Genomic DNA, 22,635 nt, shown 5'->3' with positions numbered 1-22,635 from the left:
TGTAAGGCTGCTATTCTAGATATATATTTTCGCTACTTAATAAATGGTTTCCTTCTGTCCGGCCACTCCATTTTATTTCACTGCTTGAGTTCAGTCAATATGCACTGTTCCCATTCATTTTGGTGTTGCTTAAACTCAGCAAGCTGCTCTTGCTTAACACAGGTTGAGAAACAATGCCTCAGTGGTAGAGCACATGCTTTGTTCGCCAAAGGTCACTGATTCAGTCCCCATCCAGTGTGAAAAACCAGGTAATAGGTGATGGGAATGACCATTCTCTGAGATCCCGGACAGCTGCTGCCACTCAGAGTAGGCAATACTGAGCTAGATGGACCTGGCTGGTGACGTAACCATTTGGGTAGGTGGGTCAGACATTACGCAGGCCCGGCCTTAGGTTGGTTACAAGCTGGTGGGTGATGGACTGTGGGTTCAGGACATGTGGCTGTTACTGGGGTGGCCACTTTTTTTAGCAGCCCTGCTCCTGTGCCTTTGACAGCAGCCTGACACAGAAATTGAGCTGGTCAGGAAAGGCTTTACCAGCATTAATTTCTCTATCCCAAAGGCGCAGGAGCATGACCACTTAAAAAGGTGGCAACAGCAGCTGTTACAGGTCAAGTATATACTGATGTGTATGAGCATCAATAAATACTGTTCATTGCTTTACATGCAGAAGGTCCCAGGTTCGATTCCCAGCACCTCCAGGTAGGGCAGGAGAAACACCTGCCTGAAACCCTGGAGAGAGCCACTGCTAGTCAGTGTTGATAGTACCGGGGTAGATGGACCAATGGTCTGACACAGTATAAGGCAGCTTCCTATGTTCATATCAAATTTTTTCAAGTAACGTTTTGCTTTATTAAAAATTCACCTCATGTGACTTTCAACTTATAGCCTCTATTTCTGGATAGACGTGCGTTTCTATAGAATTTCTAGTCGACAGGATTCAGAAACCCACTCAGGCTGAATGGCCCCTTGCTCGCTTTATAATGAACAGAGGCGGCTGCATTCCCTGCCTGTGTTCACGCCATAGCTCCGTAGGACAGCGGACTTCAAGGCGGTGCCCGCAGGGACCTCCAACAGCACTCGTGAAGCTCTCCGCTCCCTGCCAATTTAAAAAAATTATCTTGACAAACATTAGGGCAACAGGTTTCCCTTCGTTCCCCTGAAGCTGCTGCCCATCAGCTGTTCAGCGGGCAGGAAGAGAAGGAAAGGGCTGCTTCCTGTCCCCGCCCAAATGTCTTCTGTTTGCACAGACACTTTGCTCTCTTTTGTCTCTCCTGTCTCCCAGTCTTGCTATTTCTCTCCACCCAAGTACTTCTAACTTGCAGTTTCTCTCCCCACTCCTAGCCTCTAGCCTGGCCTTGCTGTTTCTCCTCCCTTCCAGTCTTTCTCCCACCCCCACCCCTCTTTTGACTACCTAGGGGGCCCCGGCAGCCATCATGTGACTGGTCACATCCTCCATGGCAGCCATTTTGTGATGATGCCAACAGCAGTTTCTCAACCTCCCAAATGTGCCCATGGGTTCAAAAACGTCGGAGACCCCTGCCATATGATATTTGAGCCACTCTTTTGCAGCTCTGTCTTTCTCCGTTTTACACATTTGGTGTCTTGCGGTAAAATTATTTTCTCTCTCGGCAGACAAATATGCAGATTTCATAGATGCCAATAGAAAAGAAGATCCTGTGGAGCGACTAAAAACACTGAAAAGGCTGGTATGCTGATTTTGGATATACCTGATCTGATGCAGAGTTTTATATTTCTGCTTATTTTTAAACTCTGTGCTAAAATCACATGTTTCAGATCCGTGATTTACCTGAGCACCATTATGAAACACTCAAATTTCTCTCTGCACATCTGAAGACTGTAGCAGAAAACTCAGAAAAGAACAAGGTACCTGGATTACATGTCACACAAGGTCTTATCTTCAAGATAATTGGATTTGGGGTGTTTTTGTTTATTTGCTTCTGTTTTGTTTTGTTGGAGGCATGATAATAGCACCGTGTCCCCTGGATATAAATTGGGTCTTCCCCGGGGTTTTTTAAAGGTTGCATTCATTTTCTCTGCTTGGTGATTGATTTAGCATTGTGAGTGTGTATGGGTGGGGTGGGGTGGGGGAACCCACTACCTTAGCTTTGTGAGTGTGTGTGTGTGTGTGGGGGGGAACCCACTACCTGTGTAAAGCAAGTGAAGGAATACAAGGGGCTACCAAAGAACCCTCCATTACTGGCTGTGAAATCATGGCCATCCTACATCTTAGTGAGCTGCTTTTCATCTACAGTTTGGGAGAGGAGAGGGGAGATTCCCAGCTTTGCTGATCAAGTGTAATTTTCTTTTCTTTTCCTTGAGTTGTATACCCAGGTCCACAACCTTTGTGGGAGAGCAAAGTCTCTGGGCTTTGAAACAACTTTTCCCTCCAGCTGAGTTATAGCTAGGGATGCCGGGCATAGAGGATGGGGTGGAGGCGGGGCGGTTCAGTGTTCAAAGCCCCTCACCCGGAGCATAAGAACATAAGAAGAGCCCTACTGGATCAGACCAAGGGTCCATCTAGTCCAGCACTCTGTTCACTCAGTGGCCAACCAGCTGTCGACCAGGAACCCACAAGCAGGATACGATTGCAACAGCACCTTCCCACCCATGTTCCCCAGCTGCTGCATGGCTAGGAAACCCATATGCTGAGTGGAGGGTAACAACTTTAAGACTTGCTGCAGGAGAAATGCATCTTCTAGATTTCATGGGAACAACCGCAGCTGAGCACATAGTTGCAGAATCCTTTCGGCGCCTCCTGAAAACATCTTTATTCCAAGAAGCCTTTCTTTAACATGCAGCCTTGGAGTTCTGATTTTTGCTTCTTTTTAAATTTTGTTTCAACTGTTTTATTCTGTTTTTATTTTCATTTTACCTTGTACACCACTCTGAAATTTTTCAATGGGGAGCGGTATATAAATATTCTAAATAATAATAATAATAACAACAACAATAATAATAATAATAGCTGCCTAGTTTGGTGCCTAAGAAAATCACCTGCATTACATTGGGTTGGCGCTTCAAAACCTGCCATGGGATTAACTGTTTTAACTGCTTTTAAATTATATATTGTTTTAACTTGGCTCATGGTTTAATTTGTTTTTAACTGTGCATATTTGTTTTATACTATATGTTTTTATCTGTACGCCACTCTGAGATCTTAATGATATAGGGCGGGATACAAATGTTTTAAATAAATAAATAATAATAAATTAATGTAGAGCTCTGTGCCTTTAGATTGGGAGGTGGGTGATAAGGAAGGGTCCCAATTCAGTTACTGATATCTTCAGACCGGACACCATGAAGAATTGACTACTGGATAGAACAGACAATGGTGGCCTAAATAGAACAATGGCTTGGTTTTCCGTGTAAGGCCGTTTCACATTCGTGTCAGCATTAGGAGGGATTGTTCTGTAGTTTGCTGTGCTGCTGTTGCTTTGACATTTTAGTCTACAAGAGGAACATGTGGCCCTGCAGTTGTTGGACTGCAACTCCTAAGATCTTTTGCCATTGGCTACAGTGGCCAGGGCTGATGGCTGTTATAGCCCAACAACATCTGGTGGTCCACATGTTCCCCATCCCTGGTCTGCAGCATGAATAACTGGACTCCCCTAGCAAAACCAGTCCCTCTATCAGGGACTTCTGCTTTTTCAAAGGATGTATAAATATGACTATAAGTATGTATACATAAGCCTTATTCCTGCTGCAAATGAATATATCAGATTTATTTTCTTTGCTTGTCAGATGGAACCAAGAAACCTGGCAATAGTATTTGGTCCAACTCTTGTGAGAACATCTGAAGATAACATGACACACATGGTTACCCACATGCCAGATCAATACAAAATTGTAGAAACACTTATCCAAAAAGTAAGTGAATTCATTTCACTCTCTTGAGACAAATTGCACAGCAGGCTTGTTGCTTTAGCTAGACCGGTTTTGATTCTGATTCTTCTTCTTCTATGAGCTACTCACTCTTTGTTTCCTTTTGTTTCTGCTATGCCCACATTTTTATGACTTAACTTCTGTGGGGTTTTCACATCTTTTATTTTAAATTGTAGCATGACTGGTTTTTCGCAGAAGATGATGCTGAAGAGCCCCTTGTAAGTACCGATCCTTAACTATTTGGATTCTAACCCCCCCCCCTTTTAATTTAGGCTATACCATAAACTTGTCTCTAAAATGAGTACCTGTTTTCCTATAGCTCCAACCATTTTCTAGCTCTTTATGTAGTATCAAAAATAGTAAATAAGATGCAGTAACTGAGGGTTTCTCCACTAGAATAATAATTTTCTCCATTTTACCCTACTTCTTGGGTTTTTCTCCTTTAAATGTTATATGGCAAGATTAGAATATTTGAAGAATCAGTTCTCAGGTGAATAATTGTGGTTTTCTAAATACTGTTGAATGGTGATGAAGCCACTTACTGTGACACGATGATGAAGAGATCTTTGTTTATTAACTGTAGACAGCAGTTCAGGAGGAAAACACAGTAGAATCTCAGCCAGTGCCAAACATAGATCATTTACTCACCAACATTGGAAGGACGGGAGTATCTCCTGGAGACGTATCAGGTAACTCTTGCCTGAACGGGTGTTAGTCTGTAGGCTAGAAAATTCTATTCCAATGATTCGTTACAATCTTCTTCTATTTCCTGTCTTTGCTAATAACTTGATTTTTCCCTTCTTATCTTATCTACATGATCTTGGATGTTTTGTTTAAAGGATGTGACCGCGGTCGGGCATGTTGCATGACGTAGGTGGGAAAGCTTTCTTGGTGAACTGAAGTGTGTAATTCTTAGACCATGAACGCAACTCCGCATGCTTCCTATCTATTGTGTCATTAACCATGTGATTCTTACCATTAGACGGACCATATACCTGTTAAGTGTGTAAAGTGGTAGATTGGGTGGCAGAAAGCTTTTAACTTCTACACTCTGTGCAGATAGTGCTAATTTTCACACTTAGGAAGGCAAATCAACATTTTAAAATTCACTTTGCGTGACAACTAACCTATATTCCCCCCCACCCCGGAAGTATTCTTTAATAGTGTGTTTATAAATGATGAAACGTGTTGCTTCTGCTTAATGACGGTCACTTTATTATTTGGCTAAGGAACTACTGTTGCAAACTCTCTCGGCGACTTTCCCCCACGCTGCTTCACTAACCAAGCATGTTGTTCACAAATGTTATCCCTTTGTCTCTAGTTTGTGTTCTAGTTCGTAGAAGACTTTTTTCAGCATTTTATTGAAACAGTCCCTCTATCCTGATGTTGTGACAGGAGAAGTAGGAGGAGTCTATCACACGGTGATGTCACTAATGGACTCTGTGATGTCACTGATGGACAGCTGGAACTGTAGGAAGAAGGAGGACTGTTGCCCACATTGTAGCTGCCTTGTCTGCAGAAACCCCCGTTTCTTGTAAATGCACAAAGAATGAGTTGATCTGTACTGTAATTTTTTTTTCTTTTAAAGAGTATTTGAACAGATCAGTACTACTTTTTTTAAAGTGTTTCTGCTGTTTCTTGTTATTTCTGAAGCAGACCCTGAGGAGAAATAGCATGGTATGGTCCACCGGTTTTTCTAGTCATTAGCCATGTGTTAAAAGGGGCATGGCATGGGGCTCAGCTCATTAATTCTGAGGTTGGAGGGGGGGGACCCCCCTGAGAGTTGGAGAATGGCAAAGCAAAATGTATTTGGGTCTTTGTGCTAGCCCCTCCGTACCCCCTTTATAACTGTATAGCCTCCGTGGTTTGTTTTTTTGCCAGACAGTAAAATTATGGTGTCCATTTTTCATTTCATAATAGCGCTTGTTTTTGAGATAAGTACAAAACTGATAGCTGTGGAAATCTAGCGAGTGACAAATGAAAATTTCATAAATGCGTGCAGCTCGCAGGAGCGCCTGAATGTGAAATTGGAGCATTCGGATGTTAACCCCAGTGCAAACAGTTTGACAGCAGACAAATGTGGTTTTACAAAAATAACTTTTTAAAAATTGTTTTAGAAGGTAGCCAAAAGCTCTCTAAAAAAAAAATTAAAAAAATAAATAAAACTAAAATGGTGCATTTCATTTGCAGGAGTGTACAGAGTACAATCCTGAAAAGGTCTCTCAGCTGCGGTTTTGCAGGGCTGTGTACTTAGAACATGGAATAAATATTAGTATTTCTGTTTTGTTTTATTTAGAAGAACAGGGCTCCTTTGCCATTTCTGTCATTGAGCTGATTCTGCCTACAACTCACGGCATCCTTTCATGGCGGTGGCTTTCTGTGGTGCAGCTTGCATCTTTGTGAGCCCTTACTTTGTTCTGATTATTTAAATTTTTTGTTCCTACTTTGCTCTCACATTTTGTTCCGTGCTTGTCTTTGTTCATTCGTCCAGCATTGTCTAGAGCAGCCTTTCTCAACCTGGGGCGCTCCAGATGTGTTGGACTACAACTCCCAGAATGCCCCAGCCAGCTCTGCTGGCTGGGGCATTCTGGGAGATGCAGTCCAACACATCTGGAGCGCCCCAGGTTGAGAAAGGCTGGTCTAGAGCAAAAGGCAAAACTTGTGCAGTGATTACTAAAGTGCTGTATTTTTATTTCTCCCCCCTACAGATTCAGCTACTAGTGACTCTGCAAAATCTAAGGTAAATCATTATATTTCATATAATACATACATACACCCACCCACACACCTAAAGATTTTATTTTTACTTATTTAATTAATTTATCGCATTTCTATACCGCCCAATAGCCGAAGCTCTGTGGGCAGTTTACAAAATTAAGACAATTCAAAGTGTAAAACAACAGTATAAGACCATAATATAAAATACAGTATAAAAGCACAACCAAGATACAAACAGCAGCAATGCAAAAATACAATTTTAAAATACAAATTTAGAACAGCAAAGTTAAAATTAATTTATAGACTGTTAAAATACTGGGAGAATAAAAAGGTCTTCACCTGGCGTCTAAAAGAATATAATGTAGGTGCCAAGCGAACCTCCTTAGGTTCTTCATTGGCTTTGTTTGGTTGACTAAACATCCAGTTTTTTGTGATTTAGACTTACAGCTTGTAAACTTGCACACAATTCATAACTTTGCATATGGGCTCTTTGGAAGATGGCCTATCAGTTTAGATTGGAGGCTTGATGTGGATTTGGTGCAGATCGCCAATCATTGCACATAGCTGTATCTGACATGATAGTTAACGGGCAGCCGCCTCCTTTGGGGCTTTGGAACTGGAGCACGTTGCGTATGTGTTTCAAATTGCTATTTCACTGTACTTCTGGTGAATATTTTTCAGGATAGAAAATATAGAACATATTGCAAAAGCCACTGAAAGCAAGTCCAGTACAAGAAAGATAGTCTAATAAACAGGACACAAGGCTGGAGTTAATGGGAAAGGGGTACAGTCACATGACTGTGTTTGGAAATTGTCATGAATTAGAATCATAGAATAGCAGAGTTGGAAGGGGCCGACAAGGCCATCGAGTCCAACCCCCTGCTCAATGCAGGAATCCACCCTAAAGCATCCCTGACAGTTAAATGCAGTGTCATTGCTTTGGTATTGTATGTACAACGCACTGATTTTTAAAATACCTTTTGATGATCAGCTTCATCTCTTCTGGCAACTAAATAGGCCTTTACATTCTATGTCAGAGGGCTTTTCCAAATTATATAGGCCCATGGAACTAAAACAGAGAAAGATTCTTATGCCCCACAGCTAACTTTCTTCTGGCAGTCTACCTCATGCTCACCAGGGTAATTTATTCCAGAAACATTAGAGGAGCCAATTAAGACCAGTTATTGAGGAAGTTGGAATGAAGACTTAGTTATGCTTAGAATGGGCTCACTGGAATTCATGGGTCTTAATTTAGGCATACTTACTAACATCCCGTTGATTTCAACAGGTCTAAGTATAACTAAGTCTGGATACACTTCAGTGTGCTCAAGCATCGGGCCAGAGAAGTTTGGTAGTGGTGGAGGGTTGTTTTGCTTTGTCTTTTGGTAATTGTGCCCATTTGTTTATAGCTGCAAGTCCATAAAATGCTTTGTCAGAGAATGCCCATTTACAATGTCATGCACAACAGAACATGTTTTAATTTTCTGACTGCTGACGACGATGATTAATGGTGTTTCCCCGTGTGTGTGTGTGTGTGTGTGTGTGTGTGTGTGTGTGTTTTCTTGTCCAACAGGGTTCTTGGGGATCTGGAAAGGATCAGTATAGCAGGGAACTGTTAAAGTCCTCCATCTTTGCTGCAGCCAGTCGCAAGCGGAAAAAAACGAAAGAGAAACCGCAGCCCAGCAGCTCCGAAGACGAGCTGGATAATGTGTTTTTCAAGAAGGAGCCTGCGGAGCACTGTTACAGCGGTTCAGCAAAAGAGGACGCACCTAAAGAGGAACTGGAGAAGGAGATGGCTGGGAGGAAACCAAGGGCCCTGGTTCCAAAAGAAAAAGAGAACAATGTCCGCAAACCTTCTTCAGCGACCAAGGATGAAGTCGTGTTGGCAAGGAAAGAGAGAGTGCCCTCAGAGGATCCCTGTACACCTCATCTCCAAAAATATATGAGATCCCCAAACCTCAGCTTTCGGTTAAGTACACAGAAAGATTGCACTAAACCACCTGTCTTTCAAGGCTCTTCTCAGATGGAAGAAGCCGTCTCCGACTCGGGCACTATGCTCAGCAGTTCTTCACAGGCTTCTTTGCAGAGATTCTCCTGTAAAAAATTGGCCCACCCTGAAAACAAATGCGGGGAGTTTTTAGCAGCTGATGTCAGCTCCATCACTTCAGATTACTCGACAACTTCATCTACTACATACCTAACTGGTTTAGATTCCACCATGCTAAGCCCTGAGGTGCAGTCCGTGACAGAGAGTAAAGGAGAGGAGGCTGACGACGAGAGAAGCGAATTGATCAGCGAAGGCCGCCCTGTGGAAACAGACAGCGAGAGCGATTTCCCTGTTTTTGCTTCCAGTTCTGCTGTGGAGAGGCTGTTCAGGGGAAAGATGCAAGATGTGACGAAGGGCAGCCGGAGGAACTCTGAAGAAAGTGAAGTAAGTTGTACGGAGGGAAGTTTGACGCCAAAGTTGGACAGCCGCAGACTATTCAGTTCACACAAACTTATTGAATGTGATACGCTATCTCGGAAAAAGTCAGCCAGGCACAAGACAGATAGCGAAGGCTCAGGAGATGCCAAGTGTGAGAAGGAGCTGCCGGCAGTGACCAAAATGTTTGACATCATGAAGAAAGGAAAGTCAACCAGCAGCTTAGCGGTTTCAGCCAGAAGCGAGCCTGAAAAACAGGAGCCTACCTGGAGACTCAAGATTACAGACAGGTTAAAGCTGCGTCTCAAGTCATCTGCAGATGATATGTTTGGAGTTGGCAACCAGAAGACAAACTCCGCCGAGACGTCCAAGAGAAAGAACATCAGGCGAAGGCACACGTTAGGAGGCCAGAGAGATTTTGCCGAAATAAGTGTTCTGAATGCGTGGAAAGCGGAAGAGAAAAATCCAAACAGGGAGAAAGACGCTTCGGCAGTGAACCGGTTGAAGCCAAAATGCCCAGCACAGGACCTCTCAATTTCAGACTGGCTTGCACGAGAGCGTCTACGCACTAGCACAACTGACCTTCACATGGGGGAAAGCGGAGAGCCCAAACGGGAGAACCCTAGCAGATCAGCAGATTCATCAAAGACGGAGCTCTCTTTGCCTTCGGAGGTGTGGGCCGAGGAAGGCGGCTCTTCTTCTAGTAGTAGCTTGACTCTGGTTCCTAGGACACCGGTGTCGGGACCATTGCAGCCCCTTGACCACGTCAATGGAGAAAGCTACCAGAACATGAACAAAAGCAACTTCAGCCCTGCCGTCGATGCCCATCCTCACAAATTATCTGGGACCCAGGTGGTTAGATCTCGATTCTACCAGTATCTTTGAATTGGAGACGTAGATGTCCACTTCAGCAATTCAAAGGCAGCTTCTCTTTTAACCCGTCCTCCGTTGTTCTGTATATGTTTTCCTGTACAGTGTTACTTTACAACCATTGGAGGAGGTTTTATTCCATCCCTTTGCACTGTGGAGAAAGTCTTTACAGTGTATTCGTGCAGCCAGAATATTGGGTGGGTGGGAGGGCAGAGTTTAAAATAGATATAAATAAATATATATAAATATATAAATATATATAAATAAATTTATTTTAAATAAAAGTATATTTGATTGCTGCATACACTTATTGAACAAAGCATCTAATGCAACATGCTATGTAATGTGTACATGGTTTTTATGACTGACAATTGGCATTAGTATGCAGGGGAAAATATTCTTTTGGGTTTAGTCACTAACAAGTGCCTCATCAAAAAAAAGTTCATTTGGTATGTTAGGGTGCCATAATAATTGTTAAATTAGAGGATGTTAATATAAACAACAAATTTTTAACACAGGTGGGTACAGAGCTTCCATTCCTTAGGCATTCCAGTTGGATTTCTGAGTTTTATATTACAATTTTAATACAGTTTTTGAGTTTTATGTGACTTGAATTTTTAATCTTTCTGTAAAATAAGTAACTTAAATGTACATACTCCATGTGTATCTTTTCCTCAGATACCAGATTTGATATAAATGTTGTAACATAGGCGTGTAGATAGTGGATCCTGGATGAAACTGGTTTCTTTTATTGAGAATATAATTCTGCATGAAGACTTTAATGAATCCAAATCTGTATCATGCCTGTGTGCATACCCACTTCAAACACTGGAAATAAAATCGTTTTGATGGTTCTTCGCATGGACTGACTTGCATTCTAGAGCGAACAATATGAAATGCCACGTTTATGTCTTCCAGTTAAGTGACTACACCCAGAATCAGAAAATGAAAGGAGGTAGTTTTTTTTGGGGGGGGGGGAATACACTATATAGGAAGCTGCTCTTAAAGTAGACAAACTTCCTTGAACAAGGCTTGCTTGCAAATTTTATTTGTCAAGGGGGTGAATTGCTTAAAAGGAATTATTTTGTAGCACACGGTAACTAGCCTCCAAGTCTTGCAAAGCCTCCAAATTGTGTGAGGTTCTGGTTCCCTTCTATTCAGCACTGGTTAGGCCTCATCTTGAGTACTGTGTCCAGTTCTAGGCACTACATTTCAAGAAGGATGCAGACAAGCTGGAGGGGGGTCAGAGAAGGGCAGGGCCGGGCAAAGCTGGTAATAGGCCTGGGCCAGATGGGAAGTGTAGGCCCCATTTCAAACTGCTCATTAAGTATTTTTTAATCAGTTCTAAATACGTATGAACTAGAACAATTTATTAAAAAAAGGTAACGGCAAGCACTTTTATTCAAGATGTATATAAGACATCACTTCTTCACGTTCAGAAATGCTTTACGTGCTTTTCTTTGGGCAAATTCATCAACAGCAACAGAAAAATCAAGCAACTTTGCCTTGTCAGTGTTCATGTTCAAAACTGCAAATCCATTCAAACGTTCTTGCACCATTGTGGACTGAAAGTATGACTTGATTCGCTTGATATAGCCTTTTGTGATTGCTCTCAGCCCCATTCATGTGCTTTTGTCTCATTTCTGCTGGAGATGAGGGGTGAAGACACCTTGGCTTTTTGACTGTCTCAAAATGGAGTCAGTACTGCGCACCCACAAGTGAGCTACTTTGTAACAAATCTTTACCAAAGGGTCCCCTTTGCCTCTACCAGGGGGACTCAGAGTAGTCCCCCTCAAAATCGTAGGCCCATGCCAACTGCCCCCCCCCCCCCCGCCCAGCCCTGGAGAAGGGCAACAAGGATGATCAGGGGTCTGGAAACAAAGCCCTGTGAAGAGAGACTGAAAAAACTGGGCATGTTTAGCCTGGAGAAGAGAAGACTGAGGGGAGACATGATAGCACTCTTCAAATACTTGGAAGGTTGTCACACAAGGGAGGTTCAGAATCTCTTCTCGATCGTCCCAAAGTACAGCACATCGAATAATGGGCTCAAGTTACAGGAAGCCAGATTCCAGCTGGACATCAGGAAAAACCTCCTGACTTTTAGAGCAGTACAATAATGGAACCAATTACCTGAGGGGGTGGGTGTCGAGGGTTCTCCCACAATAGAGGCCTTCAAGAGGCAGCTGGACAGCCATCTGTCAGGTATTTATTTATTTATTTATTTATTTATTTATTTATTTATTTATTTTATTACATTTATATACCGCCCCCCAGCCAAAGCTCTCTGGGCGGTTTACAACAATTAAGATGCTTTAAGGTGGATTCCTGCATTGAGCAGGAGGTTGGACTTGATGGCCTTATAGGCCCCTTCCAACTCTACTATTCTATGATTCTATGTCCTTGCAAAGAGAGGCTGCAAGACAGACAACAACTTTTGACATGCCAAAGACCTTGTGAGAGTCCAACAGGAGTTTGAGCACAAGCCCTTCATGCTGCACCACATGCTACTTTTGGAATTTCAGATGAGGTGTTCCACACAGTGAAGGTGTTTGGGAGGAAATGCTAAAGGCCCTCTGATCATGTGGAGTTAGGGCCAATTCACACTTTAACATAATAAATATCTTTGCAAGACCTTTGATGGTGTTTCCTGCAGTGTCAGGGCTTGGGAAAGAGACTTAAAGGCCTTAAAGTAGTTTCCTTCCCAAATCCATCCCAGAATCCCCCTAGTCACAAATCAGGCAGACTACAAATTAAGCCACATATGAAATGTTAATGAGTTGACATATGTCATAACATTTCAGTGAATGGCCAATTCATCCACAGCCCAGTATCTTCAAATACATCAGGAGTTGTCAAAAATGGAAACATGGAGTAAACCAGGGGTGGGCAGATGGTGGGTTAGGATCTACTGGCAGATCTCTGGGTGACTTTGCAAGGCTTTCTGATTCACAAAAATAATACACACAACTTCTAAATTAAGTTGCTGAAATGAACTAACCTTGGGTTGGGGAAACGAGTGGATTTTTGATATGGAAGGTCTGTGAGCTCAGTTCTAATACTGAAAACAAATTCTTGGTCCAACCGTGTTCTCAGAGGCACCCAGCTCCTTAATTCCATAATTAAACTATGGAATTCACTACCACAAGATGTAGTGATGGCCACCAGTCTGGATGGCTTTAAAATGAGGTTGGATAGATTCCTGGAGGAGAAGGTTATCAATGTCTGCTGCCCCTGATGGTTATGTGCTACCTCCAGTATCGGAAGCAATAAGCTTATATGCACCAGTTGCTGGGGAACATGGGTGGAAGAGTTCTGTTACACTCTAGTCCTGCTTTGTTTGTCCCTGGTCAACAGCTGGTTGGCCACTGTGTGAACAGAGTGCTGGACTAGATGGACCCACAGTCTGATCCAGCATGGCTGTTCTTATGTTCTTATGTACTTGGTGTATGTCTGCCCTGAGCCACTATTTTGCACCTGACTCCATTTGATGGATCTGAATCTAGTAAAAAAAAAAAGTAGATGAAGCCTGAAGTCTGCTCAGCCCTGCAGGAAACTATGACTTTGCTGACTTACAAAGAATGTTCAGTGGGATAAGAACTCTGTGGAAACATTCACCCATCAGAGAACATCTTTCCCCAAACCTCGAGAATATCAAGAAAATCCCACTTTATATGTGTAGTTTTCCTCTCCGGATTGAAATATTTTTTACCAGAGCCATAGCAGCAGCAGCATTATGGAGTGACACTAATACCCAGTCGTTGGGTCAATACCTTCTTTAAAAATCAGGAGTTAGGAAGTTGTCACTTTTGCTTCTGAAGAAGTTCTGCACTGCTCTTAAAGCTGTAGAATGGCGGGTGGGGGAGCCTTCTTCCACCTGAAAGCTGAATTGGTTCTGGGCAAACACGTTTGGGGGGGGGATCTGCATGCCAGCGGTGGACAGGGCCCCCTACTGCTGGCATGCAGCCCCAACATTGGCCACACTCCATCACCTGCACGCCCAGTCACTTACGCATTACTCCTACACCTGCTGTTTTTTCTAAAAAGTCTCCATTGGTGCCAGTGGAGGCTTTTTAAAAGCCTCATTGCAGTGGGAGAGGAGGACAATGGAAGTTTCTTAAAGCCTCATTGCAGCGTGGGAGGGAGGAAGGCAAATCCCTTCTCTCTCACCGGAGATAAGCCAGCTGGGAAGCTGGTGGGCCACGTGGAGGTTTCCTGCGAGCCATATCCAGCCCTCAGGCCGGAGGTTCCCAATCCCTGCTATTGAATCTAGGTTTAGCCCCTTTGAGGGCTATTTTTGGTGGAACGGCAGAATATATATTTAATTGATAGATAGATGGACAGTGGTTGATGGCAGGTTGCCTTCTGGTTCCTCTGGAAAGCCCCAATAAGTTAAGCATTAAGTTGAGCTTTTTCACATCTTTTGAAGTAAAATGGGAACCATTGGTTTCAATAAAGGAAAATGATCAGAGTTCAGAGCATCTGTATTATGTTTCCAGAAAACAGGTGAGAGCAATGTCGAACTATTAATTTTGTTACTACTCCTGCCCGCCCCCCTTTTAAAGATTTTGTAGTCTTTTTTTATGTTTTCTGGATAATGCCCATACATTGGTTAGGGAAGCGGAACCAGCTATTTTTTTTTAATACTTCACCTCAACACACTTCAAGTTGTTTATTCTTTCACCAGACTTTGCTTGAACCAGTGAAGAGTCTGTTTGATTGCAGCGACTTGCCGTAAGATGTTTGCTTGCTAGCTGCCCTAGTAGCCTTCTAACTGTACTGAAGGCCACTTTTGTTCTCTCAGTGCTAGCGTCTAACAGCAGAGTTGGTGCCAAAAGAACTACTTCAGGTTTTAGAACACTCGGGGAGGAGGATACGTTGGACCCCACAGAGGTTCATATGATACCCTCCTCCCAAACCTGTTGAAACAATGCTTGAAGGGGGTTGTGGGATTGCACAGTCTAACCTTGCCCCACTGCTGATGTAGGGTAACCCTCTGGAAAGGAGGACAGGGCTCCTGTATCTTTAACAGTTGCACAGAAAAGGGGATTTCAGCAGGTATCATTTGTATGCATGCAGCACCTGGTGAAATCCCCTCTTTATCACAACAGTCAAAGCTGCAGGAGCCCTGTCCTTTTGACCAAATACAAAAGAGGGCAGGGCTCCTGCGGCTTTTAACTGTTTGATGAAGAGGGAATTTCACCAGGTGCCTTGTCCTCCTTTCCATATGGTCACCCTAGCTGATGTTCCTCATGGAAACACTTCCCTGCCATCTGTAGGAAAAGGTTCTCCATGCATATTGATGTAGGTGCATAGCACTCCATGGGAGGAAAGACCCCCCCGATTGGGCCAGAGTCTACATGCATACATTGGTATATGTGGAGATCCCTTTCCCACACTCTGAATACGCAGCTGGTGGGGTAATGTTTCTGCTGCAGGTATTGGTGGTAGTTACGGCCGTGGCACACCCCAGCGGTGGGGGTAGGGTAGCCCCCACGACTCCCATCATGCAGCCTCCCTACTTTCACTGTAGCATGCTGGCTTATGTAGACAGTTCTTTTTTGCATGAAAGCACTTGCACATGCAAATCTTCAGCCTTTAGTGGTGCAGTTGCACGTGATCCTTCTGATCAGGATAATTTCTTATTACATTATTAAAGCACTGTTGGCCCAACAGCTCCAAACTCCAGAGTTTCACAATTCCTATGTGCTAGCACTGTAGACACACAATGGTTCATAATTTTATGACATCCGAGCACCAGCAGGTAAGAACTGGGAGCAAATGAGCATGAACGTCTTTAAAATTCCAATAATGCTTTATATCTGCAATCGGAATCTCCTTGAAGACCAATCTGTCTGGTTTTTAGGTTCCTGAACTTTTTATTAACATGTCACCTTTTCCTACTGATTCCTACATTTTCAAGTTTTTTGTTTTGTTTTTGGTGACATAAATTTGAGTAGATTTGGCTGGCTACATACTTTTGGATGTTGCTGAGAACTGACTTGTATCTACGATCTACAGAAGTGATATTGCTCACATTATCTTAATCCCCTAATTGCTCTCACTTTATGCAATGAAAGGCTTCTATGTAATGTAAAGGGGTGGGGGGGTTCTGCCCTGAAAGGCAGCCAAGAGATATCTTAAATTAAAAAATATATATATGTAAGAAATAGAACTCAAAAATTCATCTCCTTAAATAAAGTTTTGCCTGTCATATGTAGCCTTATAACATGTTTTCTGCAGGTAAGACAAATGGTTCATCTCACATGCATTGCCCCAGAACTGTGTACCAGTAAATACATTTGCAGCCAAATAAATTAAATAGTCAGGTATTACGGGTAGGGGGAGGTCATGTACACATTAACCTGATTACTGATGGGTTGTAGAACCTCAAATAAATGAAGTCTGCCTCCAATGATATAGCTTTCGCATACCTTGAGAGAGTCGTCTCTCATAACAGGTGACCCCCAGCACCTGTTAAGGTCCTGCACTGGTTACAGGGTGACCACTCGTGTTTTCACACACACACACCAAAGAGGACGTATTTGTATTAAATTTGCACACTTAATATAGATGTATAGATTCAAATGTGGAAATAACTCCCATAATTTAAGCAAATATAGTGCATGTCACCACAGTGGGGACGTTTGACCAGGCCTACTCGGTCTGTTGATGGACAAGTTCAAGGCCCCTGCTGTTCTTTCTTTTTAAATTAGCCTTGGACTGGACAGCCATTCAAAGAGAGGACGGTCCTCCGGAAAGTAAGATACACAGGTCACCCTGTTTGCCATCTGTTGCTGAGATGAAGTTGTCGCTTCCAAGGGGCAGGGCTATTTGGGCCATGGAACAATCTCCCAGAGATAGCTTGTTTGAGCACCTGCACAAGGCCTTCAGGAAATGCTGCAAACTGCATCTGTTCAGGGAAGCAGTTGGCCACCAGGCTGGTGCTCGGTCCATAAGATCATCTTGCTGCTGCTAGCATTGTGCTGGTAAGTACAGATTTTGATAGTTTTGTGGCATATGAATTTATACATTCTAAATTAAGTTGAACATGACAAAGAGTGAAGAGAGAGAGAGAGAGAGAGCCTGGAGTGATGGGTGGTTATAATGCTGAGCAACCGATAATTTTGGAAGCTTTACCCATCTTTTCCCTAAATGTTACATAGGCCGTCCAGTACTTGCTTTCCCAGGTCCCTATATAGCTTTACTTCTAAGAATAGGATCAATTATATGGAGACTGCGCTCTGGTAGCTTTTACTAATTGCAGCAGCAACAACAAATAAAGGTTCAATTCTATGCCTAGTCAGAAAAAGTCTTATAACTCCAAGCATTCCCTTTGCCAGCCATGCTGGGGATTTCTTTTCTGTCTCGCTATGCCTTGGATTGCACCCTAAGGTACTTTTACACATCACCGGAGAATCAGCAGCAGCCTAGAAGCCCTCTTCCAAGTCAGGAGTTTGATCCAGGATCAAACATCTGTTGGTGGAGACGCTGCACTGCACGGACAGAAGCTGCCTCTTTCTCTGATTTGGGGGGGCTCTTTCTTCCCCTTCCTGCACCACAGCACCCCCCCTTGATCACCCCCCTCGATCGTCTCTGCAGCGTTGTCAGGGGATAGAGATGGTTTGCTTCAGCCTGTACAGGTGCACACGCTTAAATCTAGATTCAATCCCAGATGGGTCCCCTCCAACCCCAAAGACGCCTTTTCTTAGTAATTTGAAATCGTTTTCCAGAATTACATTGGTTACAATTGCATCCAGGCTCCTGTGTAATGTGTTTGTCTCAGTGTCATGTAAGAAACTTCATGTAGGTTACAAGAGTTTGGGTTGCCTTGTCAGTATGCAAGAGACCCTATTTTTCTAAATATGGAACTTGTTAAGAACCTCTTGGCTCTTTACATTTAAGCAACACAGTACCAGGCCTATAAAAACATAAACCTTGAACCTCTCAATCAATATCAGTGGCGACTAGTCCTGATGGCTATGTACTGCCTCCAGTATCAGGGCAATAAGACTATGTTCACCAGTTGCTGGGGAACATGGGCAAGCGGATGCTGTTGCATTTGTGTCCTGCTTGTGGGTTGCTGGTTGACAGCTCGTTGGCCGCTGTTTGACCTTTGTCTGATCAAACATGTTTGTTTGTAATGTGGCATATTGGGGCCCCTTATTCGTATAAGGCCTGGTCCAACTAGAGTTACTCATGACTTAAGCCCCAATGAAAGCAATGGAGAAAGTGATGCATGACTAACTTGAGTCCCAATGCTTTCAATGGGACTAAGCCTGCAATTCTATACACATACCTTTGAACACAATGGGACTTCTGAGTAGTCATGCATAGGATTGTACTTAGTCACAATTTAGCTGGATTGGAGCAGGGGCTTAAATTCACTGGTCAGAAAATGTGTTGAAAATATATCGGAGTTCTGCATGCCAGTGATTTTGCCGTATATGTAGCTCTCAACAGAACCATTCTGAGTGGCCATTATCGAGCTGGCTTTATGACTGTCAGTGTGGATTTATCCAACGCACAGAACTTTTATTATCGATTGACTTGATTCTAAGGCTGGGTGAACTTGGCTGCTGTAGTGACAACACCTAAGTGGAGAGGATGTTAGAAGTGGCAACTCAGTAGATTTTCAACACTTGCAGTATTCCGCTAGCGCTGTGAGCGATCGCAGGATGTTACACAATCAAGACGGCGTGGGTCAATGTTACTGGACAAGTGACAGCCACAAGTTGAAGATTCCAGGTCAATGTTAATACATGCACGATATAAACAATCTTAGCGATGGGGAAATGCGATCACATGTGAAGAATACATGGGTTTTGATATACGTAGAAAAAAAAATCACAAACATAAAGATTAAATACATACATTGGAATTGTTGCAAGCATCTGAAAAATGGTGAAGCCAGTTGATATGTTCCTACGATGTACTTCCCCCTAAGGAATACCACTCTTGACACCTGCGGTAAACTCACTGCCTAGATGGAAAGTTTCTATTATGATGCTTCCTGGGCTCCATTGATACCAACATGGAGTCTTTCACCGTCTTCCAGTTGATGGGTCGTAATATTCTACTAAAAGCCTGAGGTCTGCTCAGCCCTGCACTAAACTGTGACTCTGTTGACTTCCAAAGAATTTTCAGTGGGATAACAATTCAATGGAAACGTTCACCCATCAGAGAACGTCTTTCCAAAAACCTCAAGAATATCAAGAAAATGCCACTTTATATGCTTAGTTTCCCTCTCCTGATTGAAATATTTTTAACAGAGCTGTAGCAGCTGTGTCATGATGGAGTAACATTAATTCCCAGCCATTGAGTATTTAGTTGCCCCTGAAGAATACCACTCTTGACACCTGCAGTGAGCTCATGGCCTAGTTGGAAATTTCCCATTCCGATCCTTCCTGGGGTCCATTGATACCAACATGGAGTCTGTCATTGTACTCTGCTGAGCCATGGGGAAAGCAGTTTGCATAAGTTATGGCATCTGCATGAATTTCCCATCATGCTGGAGGGACAACCATGTGATGTACAGAGCTCCCCTAAAAAGCCATGGTTTAGTAGCTTGACAAACATTTAATGTCACCTGCTTAGAATTATAAAATCAAATATATATTATGAGCTCCATCTAACAAGAGTTTTATTGCACGCTTGTTACTGGGCACTCACAGATTTTTTGCAGGTCTCTTACATTATGTCGTTTGCCTCCCGCCCCTTCTGGCCTTCCTTGCGCCACAAGAAAAACCACAGAAAGTCCAAAATATTTTTAAAACCGGTGGTTGCTGCTCTCTCCCGCTGTGTGCAGGAGAAGCAGCGTGATTAGAATGCCCGACTGAATGGGTTTCTTGCTCATTTACTTACTGTTTTGAAACAGGAAGTAACTGGGCAACAAAACCAGGAGCGGAGAAGCAATGGTAGGGAGCGTGTTTTCCCACGTGTGATGGAGCCCTATATAATATTTTTTAAAAAACACTTCTTAAAAATACATATTATCTCAGTAGATTAGTCTAGTAGTAGTATTTCCATGCACGGGATGGAATGGCGGAGGTCTAGAGTCAGTGGGTTCCCTAACGTGACTTACTGAGTATGAGTGATGTGAAATGAGAACTTGTAACTTCTCGGCTTACAATCTATAATAGGGGTGCAGGACCTTGGGCCCTATTGGGCTCCCAAAATGGTCACGATACTACACTCCACTCACACTTCTAAAAGTACTTGCTCAGAAAAAGGTTCTTTAGTATGAAAACTATTCCTCTTTGTACCAGTATGCAAGGATGCTTTGGCAGTAGACTGACAAAGCACAGCCCGTACAGGTTAAGACCTGTAGATCTGATCAGTGCGTCAAGGAATGTATTTACAGTAGAAACCATGGGCATGATCCACCAAAAGGAAGCCCTTTTAAGTTTCTTTGATTTCAAAGGGACAGACTTAGGCCAGATCTACATCGAGCAGGATATGACACTTTAAAAATGGTTCGAAAACTGCATATGGAGTGTGTCCTGGGCCCCAACAGTTGTCAATACTGTTATAAACCATTTTAAAGCAATAGTGTAGATCCTGCCCCAAGCACATGCCTAGTTTGCCCATTTGAAATCAATGGGACTTTGAAAAACTGGATTATGTCCGTTGCTGGATGTGGACTATCATAAACATTCAGAAATAAGTAATTTGCGACAAAATAATACCAAAATGTAAGCATGCAGCCCTTTATTTTTGCAAAGGGTTTTTTTTTGCATCTGTATATTATATTATGGAGTTGTACAAATAAGATATTTACAAAAGAGCACTCTAGTTTTGCACACAAGTTGCTTTTTAAAACACCCTTGGTTCCCCTCCCCGCAAATGCCTCGTATAGACCTTTTCCCAAAGCAGACTTTAGAACCATGCATAAAATGGACCTTTGGTGTTGAAAACTACTCTATGTGCCCAGCCACATACAGTATTTATATTTATATTTATATATATATTTATATTATAATATGTACAAAGGTTTTCCATTATACAGAACAGTACAGAAGTGTACACTTAAAAATAATCCACATTGCAATACTACATGATTTACCCAGTTCTCAATAAAATGGAAAATGAAGGAAGAAGAGACTTAGCTAAAAGGAATCAGCAAATGCATTAATGTAAAAACAATTTTTCCCTTGGCATCGCAAATTATTAAATATAATCTGAATGGCAGTGCAATAGGTAAGGTTGCCTCTTAAACATCAGTGTCCATCTTAACTCTGTGGCTTGTGCAAAGGAAGTGTTCAGCATACTCTATCAAATGTACATTATAATAGTATCAAATGTTTTGGCAAAAAAGATTTTTGAAAGTAACCATGAAGGCTTTTGTTGTTGTTGTTGACAAAAATAGAAATCTGTAACAAATCTAAATAACACTAAAATAAAAGAAAAATATTTTAGTTTCAGTTTTATAATTTTGCATTATCACACGATGTTAAGTTCTTGTACTTAAAAATAGCTTTATACAAAACAATTCACTTTTTAATACATTTTTTCATGCTTGATAAATTTCTGTGCACACATACTTTGAGTTCACTCATACCCCTCTGTATTTTTTGTAACAGTTTTGTAACCCCCACCCCACAACACACACACACACACACTCCACTCTGGTGTTCCAACAGCAACGAATGCTTACAAAACTACTTTTGTCTCTAATTTATAATATCAACCCAGTATTTAGCACAAATCTAGTATTAAGCCTGATAATGATACAGCAAGATTGGTACATATTCCTTGGCTACGATATTGGTTGTAGTGATATCAGCAACTGAGAAGACTTTGGTGAACTTGGCAGGCCAGTAATATGACTTTTAAGATGACTCCTTGGTGATGGTAGAAGATGGAGAGGGTTTGCTGACACTTCCATTCTGGGACTTGTAGCTGGTGAAGCTGGGTGTGTGGATGGACCGGATGCTCTTCATACCTTGACTCAGTGATGTGGGAGAGGTGGGAGAGGGAGAGGAGAAGGAGGAGGAGGAGGAAAAGGGAGATGGAGGAAGAGGGGTTGGCCGGCCATTTTGAGTCTGTATTGAGAAGGAAATATGATGGTGGCCTTTACCTGTGTGAGTAGGATTCTGAAATTTTAAGGAGCCATTAGAAACAGAAGGGATTAAGGAAGCAGAATGAGTAGGGCGCCCTGTTGGAGGACTGAGAGGGTTAGAAGAAGAAGGAACAGAGGCTTTAGTAGGTGGGCTCAGAAGGTTAGTGCTATCACCACTAGACACAGAGCTACTTTTCCCAGAGGTGGAAGAAAAGGCTGGAATTTTTGAAGCAGACAGGGTAGGGGAAGTAGCCTTATAGTCCCCACCAGATTTCTTAGCACTTCCATTAGCCTGTAAATAAATAAAGATGGTGGGAGACAGTTTAAATCAGCATACATGATAAACCAAAAGGGGCTACATGGGAAATGAGTCTGGCAGAGAATAAGAATGAATAGTCTGAAACCCGCACTATAAATCTGGAACTTCTGGATTGGACCTGATAGATTTCGACCCCTCCCGCTCCACTCCCATAGCCACATGACAGGAGATGCATAGCAAGAAGAAGGCGAAAGAAGAGAATGTGTGGAAGGAGGACACCAAAACATCTGGGCCAAAATCACCGTATCGGCCATGCGTCACGGTGGTTAGGTGAGGATGGAGACATTTCGGCGGATGGTTAATAGGTGCTGGTTGCAATCGGTTAAACAGGGGGATTAGTATCAA

At 42.7% G+C, this 22,635-nt stretch overlaps 2 protein-coding genes across 11 annotated transcripts in view; one reads left to right on the top strand and one right to left on the bottom strand.

Annotated features, from left to right (window-relative positions):
• ARHGAP21 (Rho GTPase activating protein 21) overlaps positions 1-10,767 on the top strand; it is a 149,314-nt gene extending 138,547 nt beyond the window's left edge. For all 3 annotated transcript variants that reach the window (XM_063127595.1, XM_063127603.1, XM_063127589.1), the window contains 7 exons: positions 1,633-1,706; positions 1,795-1,884; positions 3,763-3,888; positions 4,080-4,121; positions 4,487-4,592; positions 6,612-6,643; positions 8,195-10,767. In XM_063127595.1, coding sequence (XP_062983665.1) covers positions 1,633-1,706; positions 1,795-1,884; positions 3,763-3,888; positions 4,080-4,121; positions 4,487-4,592; positions 6,612-6,643; positions 8,195-9,928 — 2,204 coding nt within the window. In that variant the 3' untranslated portion in view covers positions 9,929-10,767. The remainder of the gene's footprint in view (positions 1-1,632; positions 1,707-1,794; positions 1,885-3,762; positions 3,889-4,079; positions 4,122-4,486; positions 4,593-6,611; positions 6,644-8,194) is intronic.
• Positions 10,768-20,603: 9,836 nt separating this feature from the next.
• The window catches only part of KIAA1217 (KIAA1217 ortholog), a 421,304-nt gene continuing 419,272 nt past the window's right edge, over positions 20,604-22,635 (bottom strand). For all 8 annotated transcript variants that reach the window (XM_063127615.1, XM_063127620.1, XM_063127635.1 and 5 more), the window contains one exon: positions 20,604-22,263. In XM_063127615.1, coding sequence (XP_062983685.1) covers positions 21,742-22,263 — 522 coding nt within the window. In that variant the 3' untranslated portion in view covers positions 20,604-21,741. The remainder of the gene's footprint in view (positions 22,264-22,635) is intronic.

Source organism: Elgaria multicarinata, chromosome 1, assembly GCF_023053635.1.
Source record: "Elgaria multicarinata webbii isolate HBS135686 ecotype San Diego chromosome 1, rElgMul1.1.pri, whole genome shotgun sequence".
NCBI lineage: Eukaryota > Metazoa > Chordata > Lepidosauria > Squamata > Anguidae > Elgaria > Elgaria multicarinata.
The sequence above is the reverse complement of the archived record's forward strand: the minus strand, read 5'-3'. Positions and strand labels throughout refer to the sequence as shown.